The 18,421-nt window shown below is 43.4% G+C and overlaps 1 protein-coding gene across 8 annotated transcripts in view; it reads right to left on the reverse strand.

The window, feature by feature from the left end:
- Nucleotides 1-18,421, reverse strand: part of ELMO1 (engulfment and cell motility 1) — a 521,109-nt gene that overhangs the window by 307,266 nt on the left and 195,422 nt on the right. For all 8 annotated transcript variants that reach the window (XM_034659738.1, XM_034659793.1, XM_034659646.1 and 5 more), the window contains 3 exons: nucleotides 16,371-16,421; nucleotides 13,503-13,625; nucleotides 11,823-11,954 (listed from right to left, as the gene is read on the reverse strand). In XM_034659738.1, coding sequence (XP_034515629.1) covers nucleotides 11,823-11,954; nucleotides 13,503-13,625; nucleotides 16,371-16,421 — 306 coding nt within the window. The remainder of the gene's footprint in view (nucleotides 1-11,822; nucleotides 11,955-13,502; nucleotides 13,626-16,370; nucleotides 16,422-18,421) is intronic.

The following is an 18,421-nucleotide window of genomic DNA, read 5'->3' on the forward strand; positions in this document are numbered from 1 at the left end:
ATTCTCAAATTGGTTCTTGTCCCTTCCCATTGGAAAGGTTTTGACAGTCTTCCTACACATACAAAATGCCATCCCCAGAATTAGAATCCCACGCCACGAAGCCAGTTCCTGGTGTATAAATTACTTCCTTCCAGACATGAAACAGGTCTGGATGGTGTGCGTACACCTCCTCTCCCAAGGTTACATCACACCAAATTCAGAGCCATGAGACACCATGACAATTGGTGACCATTTGGGAAAAAAAGGAAAAGAAAAACATAAAGTCTCTGGAAAAAAAGAATAAAAATAGAAGGCACACTAACTCCATGGGGAGCTGTTCCATGGCTGTCAAAGGAAGGTCAACAGCAAAGAGGCAACTGTACCAGAGGTCTCTGGACTGACCATTTCTTCACCCTCTTGCCTGCACCCCAGAAAAGCCAGGACTGTTGTCAAGGGTGCTCTGAGAGGATCCCACCAGGGGCAAAACCACCAGGAGAGGCAACGAGAGCAAAGCGAGAGAGGAAGAGGTGCTGGATGTTTGCAACAACCCATCCTAGATGCCAGAACCCCATAACTGCTCATTCTATTCTAGACTCTGATCTAATGCTCTGGTTCTAGTACTGTCCAGCCTAAGCTCAAGGAGCTCCAAATGGTTCTCTGGGGTGGAATCAGCCAACTGAAGAGTGCTTCCTGCTGTGGAGAACAGAAGTTTTTATTTACATTGTGGTTTTCAGCCGTCCTTGCCTTTGAAAATTCTCACAGAAGTAGACTGCTGTGACAGACTGGATCCATGAGGACATACCTAGCCACGGACCTGTGGGCTAGCTCCTGAGCAGCACAAAGGCAGAGGAAAAAGAACCACCTCTTCATTAAAAAGGCTCTTCGAAGGGTATAAAATTCATGCCCTGATAAGCACTCTTAGGAAAATCCTCTAGAATTCATGGACTTTGGGACACGTCACCCCTTAGGATTAGCTCCGCTTTTGAAGCTACGTATTTCTACTCTGACCCAGCTGGTTATGGTCAAATGGAGAGCTATCCCAGTCATCTAAGGAGAAAATGCAGACCCTGGACTCATTAGGGCCATCAGATGCAAATGATTATATCAATACTCAGAATTTATTAACATGTTCTCAGTGCCAGGCAGGTTTCTAAGAACTCAACAACTATTAACTCATTAATCTCCATAGCAAGCCTGGGTAGGAACTATTATGCTGCCCATCTTACTAATGAAAATATGAAGTATAGAAGTTAGATCAATTGTCCAAGATCTCACAGCTGATGAGCAAGGGAGCTGGGATGCCTCCCAGAGACTGTGCTCACAAACACTGTGCTACATAGTTTCAAATAACATTGGCTGGTTTACACATCACTAAGCCTGCATCCCCCATGTACCATCCTTGCACCTATGGGTCATGCCCTTGGGCTCCAAAGTTCCATGTATAAAGAAAGGATGCCAAAGAGGTGTGCACAATACTCTAAGAGGGTAATGGCTAACACTGTTCAATAAACTGCCTCCTTCTGCCGCGGTCATGTTTTAAAGGGGACAAAGTTCTTGTGGGTTTTAAGCTAAAAATGGAAGGTGAAATGTTTTGGCTGGGGCAGGATTCTTCTGAACCTTTTTAAAATTACCCGACTAGGGGCACCTTGGTGGCTCAGTCGGTTAAGTATCCGACTCGATTTCAGCTCAGGTCATGATCTCACAGTGGTGAGATTGAGTCTCACATCTGGCTCTGCACTGGACATGGAGCCTGCTTAAGATTCTCTCTCTCCCTCTCCCTCTGCTCCCCCTCTCCCGCTCAAGTTCGTTCTCTCTCTCTCTCTCTCTCTAAAGTAAAATAAAATACCCCACTAAATACTCCACCTTCTCAAGCACATCTGAATTGTTCCTTATAAAGACATCTTCAGCCTGGATAGCAACGAATACACAGCCCTTTGTTAGGAGTGCCCCCTAGTGACAGAAAACAGATTCAACTCTAACAGAAGCTCTAAATGGCCCTCCAATAGGATACAATGGGTGCTGAACAGGAAAGGGGCTGGGAAAAGGGGGAGCAGGGGAAACCTGTCTCCTCACAGTTTTCGGCAGTCATCCCTATCAAATTTTGCCTAGAGTTAAAATAAATTACAGTAAAAAATACAAGAGGAAGATGAAGCTCAAATACTGTCATGACAAAGAATCATAGTTCATTTGTTTTAAAAAGTTTTCTTTTAAAATATTTCCTTTAAAATATCAAAGCATTCCCCAAGTATAATTATTCATGTGCCCCTTGTCCGGGAGTAAGGATGGATGTACTTTTCACCATCTTCAGGGGGCATCCACAGCAGGTAAGGTAAATGCTGGATGTTTGGGGGCTGATTCTGAGATGAATCTGAGATATCCCCAGCTCCACTGTTCCTCCTGCCCCCTGCTAGTGTGGGGATGAGGGGAATAGCATGGCATAGATGTAAATCACTGACCTGTTGGAAAGGGGAGGGATGACACATGCCCCATGGCAAGAGAAGGGCAGAGGAAAAGAGGGTCCACCCTCCACCTCCCATAGTGAGAGCTCATGCTGGGGCTGCCCCTGCAAGCCACCCTGCACCAGTTTCGACTTTCCTTCCCCAATCAAGCCAGAGAGCAAAGCAAGATCAGGGAAGAAAAGATCTGGAAGTATTCTGCATGGAACTTCTTGACTATCTCTCTACAGCACTAGGAAGTGTGATAACGCTAACCTGAGAGAGAGGTGGCCCCACGAGGCTGCACCAACCTGAAGAGCCCACCTTGCAGGAGCTCTGTCTCAGTAATCTGCTCTGCTGGGTTCACTGATGGGAAATACAAACCAATACCTGATCTTCCTGGGCTCTGCCAGAGAGATCTTTCCGGAGCTGACATTTCCTCTTCTACATATACAACACCACCAAAGCTATGGTCTCTGTACTTAAAACCAAAGGTGAAGACAGTGTGTGCTATGTTCTATAGCATTTAACCAAATGCTGAGCCCACCCTAGACATGTAAGGACAGGACACTGGTGATCTTCTCTTCACCTGTAAGGAAGGAGTCCCTTGAAAGACACAACTCCCACTCTCCAATCAAGGAAGTGAGCAACACAACTGCTTGCAACTTTTTGCCTCAACTGTTGGCAGCCTCATAGAATGCCCTCAGTTGGCTGGTTCCTTTCCAAATCCCCCTTGCTGTCTGTTGGTGTGAGGAAGGCAAAGGCAGAGATAATAGCAAAAAATTGTCCACAAGACTCCACGAGCCTCAAGTACTTTCTGTCATCAAGGCAGAAGTCTCAATGACATCTTTGAACATATAACTCAGAAAGTGGCTACTTAAAAGAGAAAGTCAAAAAATGATTCTATAAGGTTCTACTCATCTGAGAAATGTGTATCAAGAATCAGCTCAGGGGCACCTGGGTGGCTCAGTTGGTTGAGGGTCTGACTCTTCGTTTCAGCTCAGGTCATCTCAGCTCAGGGTCATGAGATTGAGCCTCCTGTGCTCTGTGCTTGCTGGGGAATCTGCTTCAGATTCTCTCTCTCCCTCTCCCTTTGCCCTTCTCCCCCCTGCTCACTAGAGACCTCTCTCCCTCTCTCTCATATGGATAAATATTTAAAAAGGAAAGAAGAGGAGAGGAGAGGGGAGGAGAGGGGAGGGGAGGGGAAAGGAGGANGAAATGAAATCAGCTCAGACTTCCCCAGACAGCTTCTTACCCCCATCCCTACAGTGCTGGTTTACTGGGACTCCACTGACCACTCCTACCCCCTCCATGTTATTGCACCACACATTTTAATTATGTGTATTTTTAACTCAAAATACATTATTTTATTGTTCTACAGTCAATAATCATTTGGATTTTCCATTTCCAGTGCATTCTTTCCTGCATGTCCGTGTGAAGACCAAAGATAATACTAGATGCACAGACTACTGGACCTCATATAAAAGACCGCCTTGACAACATAAGGAAAAAGAACTGAGAATGAAAGTTGGATATATAGGTACTAGATAAAAGCTCATCTGCCACAACAACAGACAAATCCCAATTAACAGGGAGGCCAGCTGGGCATCTTAGAGTGTTCCTAGTCCCTGAAACCCCCATCGACCCCGAGAAGATCCTAAGGCCCCTCTTTCAGTCCTACAGCTTCACGTTCTGCAGACTGATAAGCAGAGCTGCAATGTCACTGGGTGTCCCAGCGGCTGTCTGCCCAAGTTTGGGGGCAGGATGAGGGTGGGGGTTCTGGCTGGGAGTCCATGGCTGTGGTTTTGCGCCATCTGGTGGCTGATTCTGCTCCAGCTTCACTAATAACGAAATCTCCCAGGGGAGTGTGTGATCAGAATGGACCAGGCTGCCATGTCCACGCAGCAGAACAGAGAAGTCAGGGTTCCAAGGAGCAGGTACACGCAGTATCTGCCTGCGAATTCACCAACACGCAGGAGTCTCAGTCACTGATAATCCCTCACCAACATCCCCCAGGGATCTCTCAGGTAGAAGGAATTGTCTGGGGCTGGAGAGACTGGCAAGGATCGGCCAGAGCCTCCTGGAAGAGCATCCCAGCCCACACTGGGACCTCCTGAATTCCGTGTGGCTAAAACTCGGAGAGTTTCAATAAATGACAGTTTAAAAAAACATTCGTTGTCTTTTTGCTTTTATGACCTATTGTTTATGAGTCACATATTTAACTATTTGAAAGCAAAGTGCTTGGTTAGGAATACTATCCTAATTATTAAATCATTCACATGGGAAAAAAGTGACTTAGTTTACAAAAAGCCGCTTTACCTTGTGGTTATCAGAGGTGGTTTGTTGCAAAGAGGGAGGGATGAGGAGCACCACAAAATCAGGTAAATGTCAAAATTTACTCTCTACAATTCCCACACATGTACTCTGGATTCTTACTAACACCATCCTTGGACTCCAAGGGACTGAAACACATTCTCAGCAACAAAACCTTATGAGAAAGTCCTGTCGGGAATGATGCAGAAATATAAGCCAAGCCCACCAGAGCCAGGGTCCTCCTCTATGGACAATGATTGTGGACTGAAAATTCCTCTGATCTCAAGGACGTGGTATTTTCCGGATAGCACCAGTTTCAAGCCAGCTTCTGTCTTCACACAAATGAATCAAATCCCAGTAGGTTGTCATGCACCCCTGTGACCGTCCTGAGCAGTGTGCCAAGTGCAGCGCAAATGCCCTGTTACACCTCACACATCTGTCCGCTAGTCAGCGGTGGGCTTTCTCTTCCCTGCTCAGCACATACAGGCCATGGGGCTAGGAGGGAATGAGCCTAGGACTGCCTAGGATTGTCCTCTCCAGGTCTTACCACTGACTGAAAACTCCCCAAGCACTCAAAGTACAGTCCATTCTGCTTCCCCCACACAGGCACCAGGCAGCTATGTTCTATGACATCATTACAAATCCCGAGATAAGGAACACAAAGCCATTGCTTCTGAGGGGAGATACAGGGTGAGGTGACTTCCGGTCTCTGGTCTCAAGACTTTCTCTATCAGTCGATACATAACTTTTTTAATCTATTTTTTTCTATTTAATATATATTGTTGGTTCATTAACATTGAACTCACAGCAACGACGCTGTAACTCATGCCCAACCTGAGTTTACCTAACACACGTATTTCCCCCATAAGGCACATCACGGCACTAGCGAACATCAAGCAGCACTTTAGAACTCTGCCTGGGGACCACTTTAAACAGCAACACCTCCAACACGAAGCGCAAATTTCAAAAAGCAAGGCCCTGGCTAGACTATGAAAAGGACACCCGTTTACAGTAGGAGAGCTGAAACAAGAAAGCAGAGTGCCCCGTGTTTTGACCTCATGTTGGCAAATGACCATGAAAGCACCATGAGCTTTCAAATAAATTTCGGGCTTACAAATAAATTTTAGCAAAAAGCTGGATTTGCAAACATGGAATCCATGCACCGTGAGGATGGAGGATTGACGGAATATTTCAAATCCTTTTGAATTTAAAATTCTCTATAATCTGTCCTCATTTGCAAAAGCCAACTCTACTTCTCTCCCCGTGCAACCTAAATGTCCGCTGGCAACACATGTTTGCAGTGTCCCAAGTACAGATCATTCTTTCATCAGTAACTCATACTTACAACCACGCATTTTCTCACGATCCTGCTGGCACAATTACAACTCTCATACACCCCCCAACACTGCCTGTCACAGGGTCATGGGACATGGTGTGATGCTTCAATAATAATATCAATAGTAATTATACCATCAGCATAACTGCATCTGAATTCCCAGTCTGCTTACTGTGTGCCAGGCACTGTTCTGCATGATTTACAAGTATTTACTAATTTAACTTATGCAACAAATTTATTGACGGAGAGAACTCTTATATCCCCAGATTAAAGATAAGGAAACTAAGACACGAAAACGTCAAGTAATCTGCCCAAGTCATCAGCCGGTGTGCGGGAGAGCCAGGAATCAACCCTGGGCAGCCTGAATTTGGAGCCCAAGTTTAATCCCCAAGTCACACTCCCAGTTACAGTAGAATTCTAGCCACATTTAGACCAGGAGGCTTCCTGCTGTGTTAGGGAAACAGGGATGGGGATGGAGATGGAGGAAGACATAGATAAATATGCATCTCACTTCATTCCCTGCCATGTGTATTTGAGAAAAAATATATTAAAATGACACCAAGCACTGCATATGCAATTACATATAATTATACTTGTGTAAAGATGCATAATTATCTTCTATCATCTGGGAAGTAGAAAATCCTCTAAAAATTTTAACATGAATCTGTATTAGTCATTTTTTAAATTTTTTTGTATTCTCTGATCCTTTGATATCTTGGGTCCTTGCTAAGATTGGAGGAACTGCCCTTCCCAGGGTTAGCTAACTCATAACTCCTAGAGATAGGAAGCATGCATTTCATATGCAAACTCGCCAATCCAGATCCCAGACTCCAACAGATCTCCTTTATCAGGGTTTTGCACTCTGGGCCACTGTCCCCCAGCCCTCCTCGGCCCTTGTCACCACAAGGCTGACAGCTAGGGGCAGCCCCTATGCTCCAAAGTCCCTTGAGATTATTCAAACCGGCCAATCCTAAACCTGCTTACACTATCTTGCTTTGCTTTTTGCGTGGAAACCACAACAAAGGGTCTTGTGCACGTTTCCCCCTCACTCCCTCTGCCTCCTGACCCAACCCCAGTGCTTGTCCATGTGCCCTGTGTGGTGTGGAATGCTCCCTCTCTTGAGAACTATGAGTAAATGTATTATCTTTTCTCCAGGTGGGGTGCTGGCCTTCCCATACCAAAACACAATCAAACCTACGCTTTAAAAGAGAATCTTAATTCTTAAGTTATCTTTTTCTCATGACCTTTTTTCACTTCCACATTTTAGTCACTTTTCTCTTTTAAGACAATCTGAAAATGTTAGAGGAAATATTTATCAAAACTTCTCATCTTAAAATATATTGTTCAGAAACCGTTTATTTTAAAAATGAGTTCACTGGAGCGTCTGGGTGGCTCAGTCGGTTAAATGTCCGACTTTTGATCGCCGCTCAGGTCTCGAGCTTCTCAGCTCAGGTCTCGAGCTCAGGGTCGGGAGTTCAAACCCTGCGTTGGGCTCCACGCCCAGTGTGAAGCCTACTAAATTAATTCGTTCGTTCGTTCGTTCGTTCATTCATTCATTCATTCATTTAAGATGAGTTTATTTGAGGCCCAGTCAAGCTAAAAGAATGGGAAAGAAAAGGCATTTAGAAAAACAAAAACAGCCTTGTCCAACTTCAACGTCTGCCTTGGTTCAAGAGAGATCAGAGAAATGAACTACACGTATGTCCTTTGTGAATACTGTCCAGTAGACTGGACGAAGGTAAAACTCACAAATAGAGAAGCTACCAATTTGATATCAAGACAAACTCTGAAGGGTTTCTGGTCAGGAACGCAACTCTTCACAGAGTATGAAAAACATTTTGCACAGTTCTTGGTCATTATAACCAACAGGGTACAGTTTGTATTCTGGCATTTCCCTGGTTTTCAAAATAAAGCCATTCTAAGTATTGGAATCTGCCTTCCGCCACCTTGAGAAATACATGTGCTCTTGCCTTCTGACTTCCAATAAAAACTAAGTATAATCCCAGACAATCCTGACCCTTCCTCCCGCCTGGGCACCTACAAGTCCCTTTGACAACTAGAGAATCATTAACTGAGAGACCTTAGAAGATTAAGCAGCTTGTTTTAGAAGCAGCTGCTCTTCTGTGTTATGACTAACCATATCACGCCATTTAGCCACTTTAAATTGAGATTTCAGAATTATTTCATCAGGAAAATCTGCTCGGTTGAGAGGCTGTGCTGAGAAGGAATGTAAGGCCATCTGCCTTCTCAAAGGTGTTGTGTTTTCTTATCCTTTAACAACTGTTCTGCCTGCCTTGTTGGAGCAACTGCCCCTTCTACTGTGGAAAACTGAAAAGGCTGCCTGTGATTTCCACGATACGTGCTCTCCAAAAAGCAAGGAAGGGAAGTACTGTTTGCTGGGTACATCCTCCATTCCAGATGCTGTGCCAAGCACTAACAGATGATCTCTGATGACCTTCCAATGACCCTGAAATAGATGAGTTGTGGCACAACTGAGGAACCTAATGCCCAAACAGGTTCAACAACTCGCTCACTGGTCCAATGGCTGGTAATTAGGAAAGACAGAATTAAAATCTAGGCCCACTCGACTCCAAAAACTTGTCATTTAACACTTCCTGGGCACTGCCTACTCGGGAGACAGAAAATGAGAAAGAAGAATCTTCACCTTACGAATTGAATTTTTCTTCAATGAGATCCAAAAGATTATCCTAACCTCAACTGCTCCTAAAGGAGGCAACAGGAAGGAGTTCATTAAGGGAACAGGCAAGTTTATTCCTCTCTCAGAAGCACAGAGAGAATTCTGCATCTGGACAGCTTATTGCATCTAGAGATTTTAGGGCTAGATGCCTGCGCCCCACCAGCTTCCAGCATTTTTGCATGATGGTCTCTAGGTGGCGCAATGAGCATGTGATTTCATTTACCGAGGCTTGTCTCTTTCTGGCTGGCTGGGCATTCAAAAAGTGAAGATCTCTGCTCATCAAAGCTGTTGGAAATTTTCCACCATTAGAAATCATTACTAGTCTTTCCAATTTCTCAACTCTTCTGATGCAAGATCGTGGCCTGGAAGAAGTTTCAGGGGAAGAACTAAAATTGAAAACTAAAAAAAGAACCACGGAAAAATAAAGGAAACCAACACTCTCTTTTTGGTTTTTTTAGGCTCCAGGTCTTTGCTTTTATCTAAAATGACTTTTCAAGTCCTTTGAAAGGAGGCTACATATGAGCTAAGTCTTAAAACCACATCAAATTAGCTTTCAGTTAAAATATACATTGTTCTTCCTAAACTACTTGTAGCAGAACACTCAGCAGACACTGAAAACTAAGACAGAGATATGCTCTAATACTGAACTGTGGAAGGAATGAACATCCCGTTAACGCAGATGGAGCTACCACCGAGAAAAGTCACTCAGACTTTGGCTCATGAAATACCCTGATGATTTCACACAGGACCAGAACATGAAAATAAAAAGAGTGATGTTTCACACCTCCCACCCCCATCACATACACCCTTCCTAGAGATCTGTTATAACCCCAGGAACCTGTAATAATCTGAATCCCAGCAAGTGTTCTTTCCCCAATGTCTCTTTTCTCAGACACACAGCCAGAAGGAGAAATGACACTGTGCATTCTGCAATTGCCCCTGATGAGGACCCGGGGGCACTACGGATCAAGAACTAGAGTTTTGCATTTTCTGCACAATTCAAATGCACTGGAAATCCAGGTGGTAGCAGAGGAAGCCAATGAAATGGGAGTAACTCGGGCATACCCTACACCAAGGCTCTCCACTGGGACAGGGTATCAGAACCAATTGGGAGCATCTTGAAGTACACATCCCTTGATCTCCTCCCAGCCCACTTTGCTGTGATTAGATGGCAACAGAGATGGGGTGATATTGTGAAGCTTCCCGCGTGATTCGGATAGGCCTTGCTCAACACACAAAAGTAAAACCTGGAAAGAACTGGGTGGGGAGGTAGGACGTGAGCCGCAGCCACACTCCTCAGCTATATCCCTGATACACGGGCTCTGCTAACACACAGATGGGTGACAGCAGGGCTGGGACCACCAGTTAGCCTTGACCATTGATTCACATCAAGTACAGGGAGCTCTCACCTGGTCCCTTGGCCAAGAAACTTTGTGCTGAAGTTTTAAAAAATAGATTCTACTAAAAAATTTAAATGGAATATCAAAATATGAGATATGATGATATAAAAATGATGTCCCAGTACCTCTGTAAAGTAAGTTGCAAAGCTGAGTACAATGTCTGACAAGTATTCTTACTAGAAAAGACATATTAAGACTATCACCATATGGGGCGCCTGGGTGGCACAGTGGTTAAGCGTCTGCCTTCGGCTCAGGGCGTGATCCCGGTGTTATGGGATCGAGCCCCACATCAGGCTCCTCCGCTATGAGCCTGCTTCTTCCTCTCCCACTCCTCCTGCTTGTGTTCCCTCTCTTGCTGGCTGTCTCTATCTCTATCAAATAAATAAATAAAATCTTTTTAAAAAAAAAAGACTATCACCATAAAAACAATAACCTACCAGATTGTTTTGGGGTTTTTTTTTCAGTTTAGGAAACATGAAAGAAGTTAAAAAAAAAAATAGTCTGATCCATTGGGCTAAAGTGGAAATGACTCACTGTGGAAAGCAATTTGGTAAATATCAACAATCTCAAAAAATAAATGCCATAGAAATGACAGTCCCACATATTCATCCTAATAACGTGATCATGGATGCACGTAAACATCGGGTGGCAAAGACGTCAATTTTAGACTTATTGGTAATTTCAAAACATTGAATTACTCAGCAAAAGGGTTTGGTTAAATACACTGTAGTCCATCCAAAAAATGAAAAACTCCTCAGTAATGAAAAACAATACATGTTAACTAATGTGGAAACATTTCCAAAGACAATCCCCATGAAAGACAGGGTTTCCCAAATAACATACAAAGCGTGATACTGATATATGTAAAGATTAATATTTGTGTGTGTGTGTATGTGCACTAAAGAAGAGTGTATCTGCAATTATAGATTAATGCCTAATGTTGTCTAATCACTGAAGCCAAATCTCATTTTTTGCCATTTATGATGCAGGCCAAAATGGAAACCTAATTTTACATCCTCAGAATTTGAGATTAATTAGCTCAAAGTCACGGGAGAAATGGCATGGTGATAAAGGCCAGAATGGAACCAAAGTAGAAACAAAAACAACAGATTATATTCAGGAAACGCAGTGTTCTGATTTGCAAACTGAAAAAACGGAAAACCAGAAGCTGTCTTATTAATGTCCATAATACGACAAAACTTTTAGGAAAGTACAAATTGCATAAATCTCATCATGAATACATTTCAGGAGACTCTCAATTTGATTTTGATATGAAATCCACGTATATAAGTGATCCAAGCACTAACCCAATAATAAGATCCATCCCACAGTTGCTATCACCCGTTTATTTCGGATAGAACCTGAAGCATCTTGTGATGTAGATTTAATGAAATCTACGTGCATTCTGGGCTAACTACACTTAATCAGACCTGAATAAACAAACTCAGTATTAGTCACACTTGTGCAAGTTGTTCCACTGCACTGCAGCCAGAAGAGATTTTCATGTGATCCTGTTTAAACCAGCTAAACATCTGGAAAATGTGGAAACTATTCTGTGAGGCGCAAGAGGACCACACGCTCGGAGGAGACATCAGTTTCTGTGGCTGAGGTCAGACCCCTGATGTTGGAAGGAGAGCACTTACTGCAGATAGCTTACTTACAATGAAGCCAAGTTTTTTATAATCCCGTGTGTACATGGACTTGCGTTTCTCCATGCTGCCACTGCTGTTATTAGGTTCAGACTCTGCATCAAAAGCAATTCTTCGAAGTTCAAATATGATGTCCCTCTGAGCCTGAAGGCGTTAGGAAGAAAAAAAGGGGAGGGAAGAGCTGCTTTCACTGTGTGACATTACATATACTCCCTCTTTCCGCTGGGTCTAAATGAATCACTACTTTCAGGCCAAAGAAAAACAGATAAAAGACAACCAATGTTCTAAGTTAAGGCCCTGCATAGTTCCCCTGCCACTCTCCCTGCTGGTCAGCCCTGGCTTCATTCCACGATTATGCTCACAGCCAAGTCGTTTGGAATACTTAGATCAATTACCTGGAAGTTCTAAACGGAGTCCCAAATATGATGGAAAGATTGGATCTGGGGAAAGCCAAGTTCAAGAACCTGGGAGTTCCACACTGTCCGAAGCAAAGTGAGAGGCACGTGCAGGCTTCTGAACAGCATTCAAGTGACAAGGGATCCCTAACTTCACTAAGAAGTGACTACATGGAAACAAACCCTTAAAAAATGGTTAAAATGGTAAATTTTTGGTTATGTCTATTTTACCACAATAAGAAAAAATATATATAAATATATGTTTTCAATAAATAGATAAGGAAGCATTTCCAAGTGGGGAGGGCTGTTCCACATTAAGTTCCATAGCCTTCCGTCACTAGAAGTGGTAAGCTGACAGTCTCCTCTCTCTGGGATGATTACACTTGGCCTTGCCAAAAGTCCGGGGCATGTTGGACAGCCTCTCCAAGCCTCTCCATCATTCTTAATCGCATGGCCTCGCGCCATGGACGAAGTGCTGCGGCAGTTACACACTTCGCATGTGCAGCTCACATCTGCGATAGATCAGGCCCTCACGTGCCAGTAATGAGTGTTTTCCTTTCCAAAGCTGCAGCGCTGCTTAAGTTGAAAATGGGCTACAGCAGGACTCCCAGCTGTTTCCGCTCACTCTGTCCTCACACAGTAAAGTTTCCCCAAAAGCCTTTTGGATGGACACATAACCTTTCACACACAACCACCAGAGACCTACAGAGAATTATAAGAAACAGCCAACTGACAAAAATGCAAGCCCAGAAATCAGGTGTAACCTGGGACACACCAAATGGCCCAAGCTGTCTGGGAACTTGACTCCAAAGCTATTACCATCGAAGGTATTGGGACCAAGGACCTAGATTTGTGGCCATGTGACATCAGGCTTTCTTATCCAATAAAGGAATGATATGCATGTGTTTGATGTATAACGAAAGAACCCATTTACTTTATTCTCTGAGCCTAAGTTCACTTAAATTTTAAATACATTCCCCCCAAGTTCTGGGACATGTTCATTAAGCATCTGCCTTCGGCTAAGGTCATGATCTCAGGGTCCTGGGATGGGACCTCCAGTCAGGCTTCCTGCTCAGCGGGGAGTCTGCTTCTCCCTCTGCCCCTCCCCCTGCTTGTGCTCTATCTCAAATAAATAAATAAAATCTTAAAAATATATTTATTCCCCCCAAGTTCTAAGATGAAAATAAAACAATATCATCATCTACAAATTCCTGATTTGGGAGTAGCCCAAGAAAAGATTTTTAATAACCACCTTCTCTCCCGTATGTGCTTTTGCTGCTGTCTAGTGAGCACTCACCTGGTCCTGGGGGTCCATCTTGGTCATCATCCTGTCTTCCAGAAGGTTAAAGGTAAGCACCTGCAGCACGTACAGCTGGTGTGCCATCTCATTGTTGATGGCTCTCTGAGCTCGGATGACATGCTGAGGAGATAGTGCAGAAATTTTTTTTTTTTTTTTTTAAGGAAGAAAGAAACAGCCAGCAACAATTAACTTAACGCCCATCATTATGCCAAGTAAAACCCCAGAAGTCTTCACTTGGAGGCCTGGGGAATGTAGGTTGGTGGGACCACCCTTCAGAAGAAAGGTGAGGATGCAGGTGACCTTGAGCTTTTCTTTATATACAGGGCCCAATAAAGTTCCTGATGTTTAGGCTAGAATCCAGGTAAAGACCTATTGTGTGCAGCAGGGAGCAGAAGAAAGGAAGGCACTGGAAATGCATAGGTAATTGCAGCTATATAAATCAAGAAAGTGTGCCTGACTTAAGAGTATCTTGAAGAGAGCTGTGAATTTCTACAACAGAAGACTTCCTTGCATGCAGTAGAAAAACAAATCGTGTTTGTTTGTCATCATCTTACCCTACACCTGTCTCTGGCAGGTTATCCAACTTTTAAATGGGGAAAAGTTTTAGAAGCATTATAAAAAAGCGAAGTACCTATCAGGCCTGCAGTTAATTCACCATGGAAACTATCCAGAGACCACCCATCACAGCCCAATGAGTGAATTCATGTGCATAACTTCATTTGCCTGCTAACAACTAAATGAAAAATAAAATGACCCTTCCCCTTAGAAACAGAACCAAAATGGAACAAATATAAAAATGGCAGGGGACTAGATATGGGGGCCTTTGCCCCCAGTGGAGCTGGGTCAGAAAGGAAATTGAACACTTGGGCCTAGCATATGTGCTCTTTAGCAGAGACCACGGTTGTGCCTTAAAAATGCCAAAGGACCAGTCAATGTGGTATTTTGAATGTGCTAGACCCAACTATGGTCTTGCCGTCTGAAAGAACTTTCTTGAGTTCAGACCAAACCCAGCATGCACTTGGACTCCATACCCTGGCTCTAAGTACCATGTCAAAATAGCCAGTTAAAGAGGGAGGGCTGGGAAGAAGAATGAGGAAGAGAAAAAAGTCATTGAAACAAGATAATGGGGGCGGTGGGGATGGGAAGCTAGGCAGTGAGATGGGGGGTGGAATGAAACCGCGCATCCTTCCATTTTCAGAACAGAATGTTAATTCAGAGTATATGTTTCATATCTGAGGTATGTAGGCCATCTATTTTATTACCACTTCCAAAGTATCTGCATTCCCAAGTTTATGCCTGAGAATGCCAGCCTTGAACTTCCAGCCATTAAAGTCTCATAGGAGAAATCCCATCGAAGCAAACTGATCTTTCATACACAGGGGCAACAGCCATTCTACCCACCCCATCTCTGGGCCTTCCAACTCTGACTGCCACACCCAGGTAAGAACAGCGGGCTAAGACCTTAATTTAACATTTCTCACCCTTTGTCTCCCCACCTTCCTCCTCTCCCACAAATACCTTCTCTGAACTACACTCTAATATTGCACTTTCCACTTTTACTAAGAACCAGGATAAAGATTAACAATATTATGAATACTCCTGCAATCTCTACCCAACCATTCTTGGTCCAAGAATCTATTCGAATGCTCTACCAACACCTATTTCATATTCTAGGTCCAGGGGGAGAAGTATGTCATCCCCGAAGAACTGGGATACCTCTTTTATCAAATAATGAAAATTACACTCATATGTTTCTTTTTATCCTTGTCAGCCAGGCAGTTCAAAATCAAACTCGATGACAAATTATAGTCATTGCTATTGGCTTTGGATTCTAGAATATTTATTGTGTTTGCCCTCATAAGGTTTTTAATTTTCAATAGCCTCACTGTATTGGAATGTGTGGGCACGCGTGCATGTGTGCGATTGTGAGCTTGTAGAACTCCTCTTTGAAATCACAGAAACAGAAATTGCTTCTTTGGTAAGCTGGGAATCAATCACGCGTGCTTCTTTCAGTCTTTGGTTAAAGTCAAATAACAGGTAAGGCCTCAGGAAATCATGCCATTTGATTTATTTCTAAATATTCACCATGTAACAGGCAGGGCTTCTTTTCCACTGACTTTCAGGTCATTTCTGCGTTGCAGTTAACAAGCGGATTCCATGTACGTCTTTCCTGCCCGTCTCTTGCAGAGGGGCCCAGGGAAATGTTGGTCAGAATTTCAGGGTTTCTGACAGAGTCTGACAGGTCCCCAGTTAGCTTCCTCATTAAAAACAGTGTAAGTTCACACCAGTGCATTTTTTTAAGTCATGGAATCCCTGATTTCCTAAATGCAAAGCTGAAGTGATGGTGAGAGGGAGCCTGGGTGGCTCAGTCAGTTAAGCATCTACCTTCGGCTCAGGTCATGATCCCGGGGTCCTGGGATCGAGCCCCACACTGGGCTCCCTGCTCAGCTGGGCGGGTCTGCTTCTCCCTCTGCCCCTCCCCCAACCTGTGAGAGCCCTCTCTCTCCCTCTCTCTCTCTCATACTTTCTCTCTCAAATAAATAAGTAAAATCTTTTTAAAAAATTAAATAAAGTGATGGTGAGTGTAATAAACCTGCCCCACTGGGAGAAGTTGCCACCCCTTCCTGCCAGAATGTCTTTCTAGGGCAGTTCAGAGACTGATCCTTCCAATCATATCAGACCATTCCTGTGGGAAACCCTTGTTTATTCCAATTCCAAAAGCACACTTCTTCCTCCTTTCTTACTACTGCTTTATCATGGAAGCAAGTCCCAGAACAAACCACAAACTGAAGCCAAAAGAGGAGCTAAATGAATGCACCAAACCGTTCCTGCCCAATGAGGAGGTCACACCGTATAGGTACTCACTGTTAAAATGATGGACCGCAGTTGCTTCTGAGCCAAAATATTCGCCATCTCCTGGTGAGGAAAAACACACCCACACAAAACCTTAGGTTAGAAAAATACATTTCAACATGGCCCCAAATGACTTTATCCTGGGGGTGCGTCCTAACTGGATATCAGCAGTATTTCTTATGAAAGAATAGACTCCAACAGGCAGTAGTATTCATTCACATTACGTTTTGAATGGTCTGTTCAGATAACAGAGCCTTGTCCAAAAGTGAAGGAAGGAAATCTGGCACCCGCAAACTTCTCCTTTTTTAGGAATTTCCTCCTTCCAGGAAAAGGTGAGCATGGAATAAAAAGCAAATACTTTGGATAAAGGCAGTGGTTCTCCATTCAAAAGGCTCATCAGCTTTTCTTCAACTGTACATATGCAGAGAGGTTTTGCTAGGAAACATGCCTGCACCAAGAAGTCCCAATATTTAAGCACCATCACTTTAAGCCTTGAAGTCTTCTAAGAGCCATTTCATCTTAATCTATGCAAAACCAAAGAGCAAGTGGTACATACCCCTGGGCTTGAAAACAGTCTATGCAAGTCAACTCTCCGGCACTTTAGGGAGGGACAAATACCTGAGCAGGGGCTAACCTCCGGAAGTCCACATTCCGCATTGCTAGGCCTCCTTTCTATAAATTGTATTTGGGGCTTTGGCCTGCCTAGCACAGAGGATTTGCAGGTGACTTTATTAAAAGAAATGATTCAGACACTCTTTCTAAATATCGAGACAGAGATATGAAGTTGAAATTATAAAGTTGGGTACAACCTTGGTGCAAACATTCAAAAACAAAAATACTGCTCATATTCATTCAGGAAGGCACTTGAGTGTTTTTTGGCGGGGAGGGGTTGGATTTTAGAGTTAGAGTTGCTACTCTTGCTGAGTAGAGAAGAAACTAGGCTATGATTCAAAACCACAACCGTGAATTCAATCATGGCGAAAATAAACTCGCAGGAAGCAAGGACAGCCCAGACACACGGGCAGGACGTGCGAGGGGGACACGCAGGCAGGCTTGGGCAGGAGCAGAAGGTGGGGACTTACAGTCAGAGGACAATCAAGGATGTCAACACTGCTCTCTACACCAATCTAACGGCGTCATCGCCACCACAGAAAGGAAAGCAAGCAGGAGAGAAGAAGGGATGGAAATTCAGAGCGCTCTGTTAGAGGTTACAACTTGATGTTAACACCCCTGCTGACCCACTGCCTGGCAGAGAAAAGTGCACAAATACTGTGAGGTGTTTCAAGACACCTTCCAATCTGTGGAAAACAAGAACAATGATGCATTCGGGAACAAGGGAAATGGCAATCTAGAAGGAACCTGTCTTTCCATGGTCCACAGAAAGTGGGGCTTGCTTCCAAACGCAAATAGAAAGGTCCACTTTTTCTCTCGGACCCGATGAAAAACAAAGGGCCCAAAGGACCCTATGGCTCTTTTAATCTATTTTCTTTATAAAAATGAAATTATAGCCTGTCACACAAACAAAAAAAAAAAAAAGAAAAATATTCTCCGTGTCTATTTTAGTCTATTGATTTTTGAAATCTTAAAATAAGTTAAAAGGGACAATATAGTTCCAATATGTACAGCAATTGTTGTAATTATCTTTGACATTGTTTATCTTCTTCATAAGACCATGGTCACCTCAGGGGCACAAAAACTGTCCTTTTCATCTTTGTATTTCTGGGCCCACAGCACCATGTTTGGCAAAGAGTGGACAGTAAATCTTTGGTTGAAAATGAAAGAATATTTTCTACTACCCTCCTAAGGAACAGAAAAGTTTGGTCAGAGAGAAAACAGAAAAGTCCTTGTGCACATCACGGATCTGTTGTTGTTCAATATTAGAAAACGGTTTTGAGTAAACTTGATGCTCCACAGAGAATATTTTATACCATCGAGATGATACAAAAGTATAGACAGATATAAATATGGATATAGGGATATTGACATGGAAAGATGTTCACAAAAATCTTGTTTAGTTTTAAAGCAGTTAAAAATAAGTAAATAAACGGTGCAAGTAGTATGAG

The sequence above is a fragment of the Ailuropoda melanoleuca genome, chromosome 1 (genome assembly GCF_002007445.2).
Source record: "Ailuropoda melanoleuca isolate Jingjing chromosome 1, ASM200744v2, whole genome shotgun sequence".
NCBI classification, from domain to species: Eukaryota; Metazoa; Chordata; class Mammalia; order Carnivora; family Ursidae; genus Ailuropoda; species Ailuropoda melanoleuca.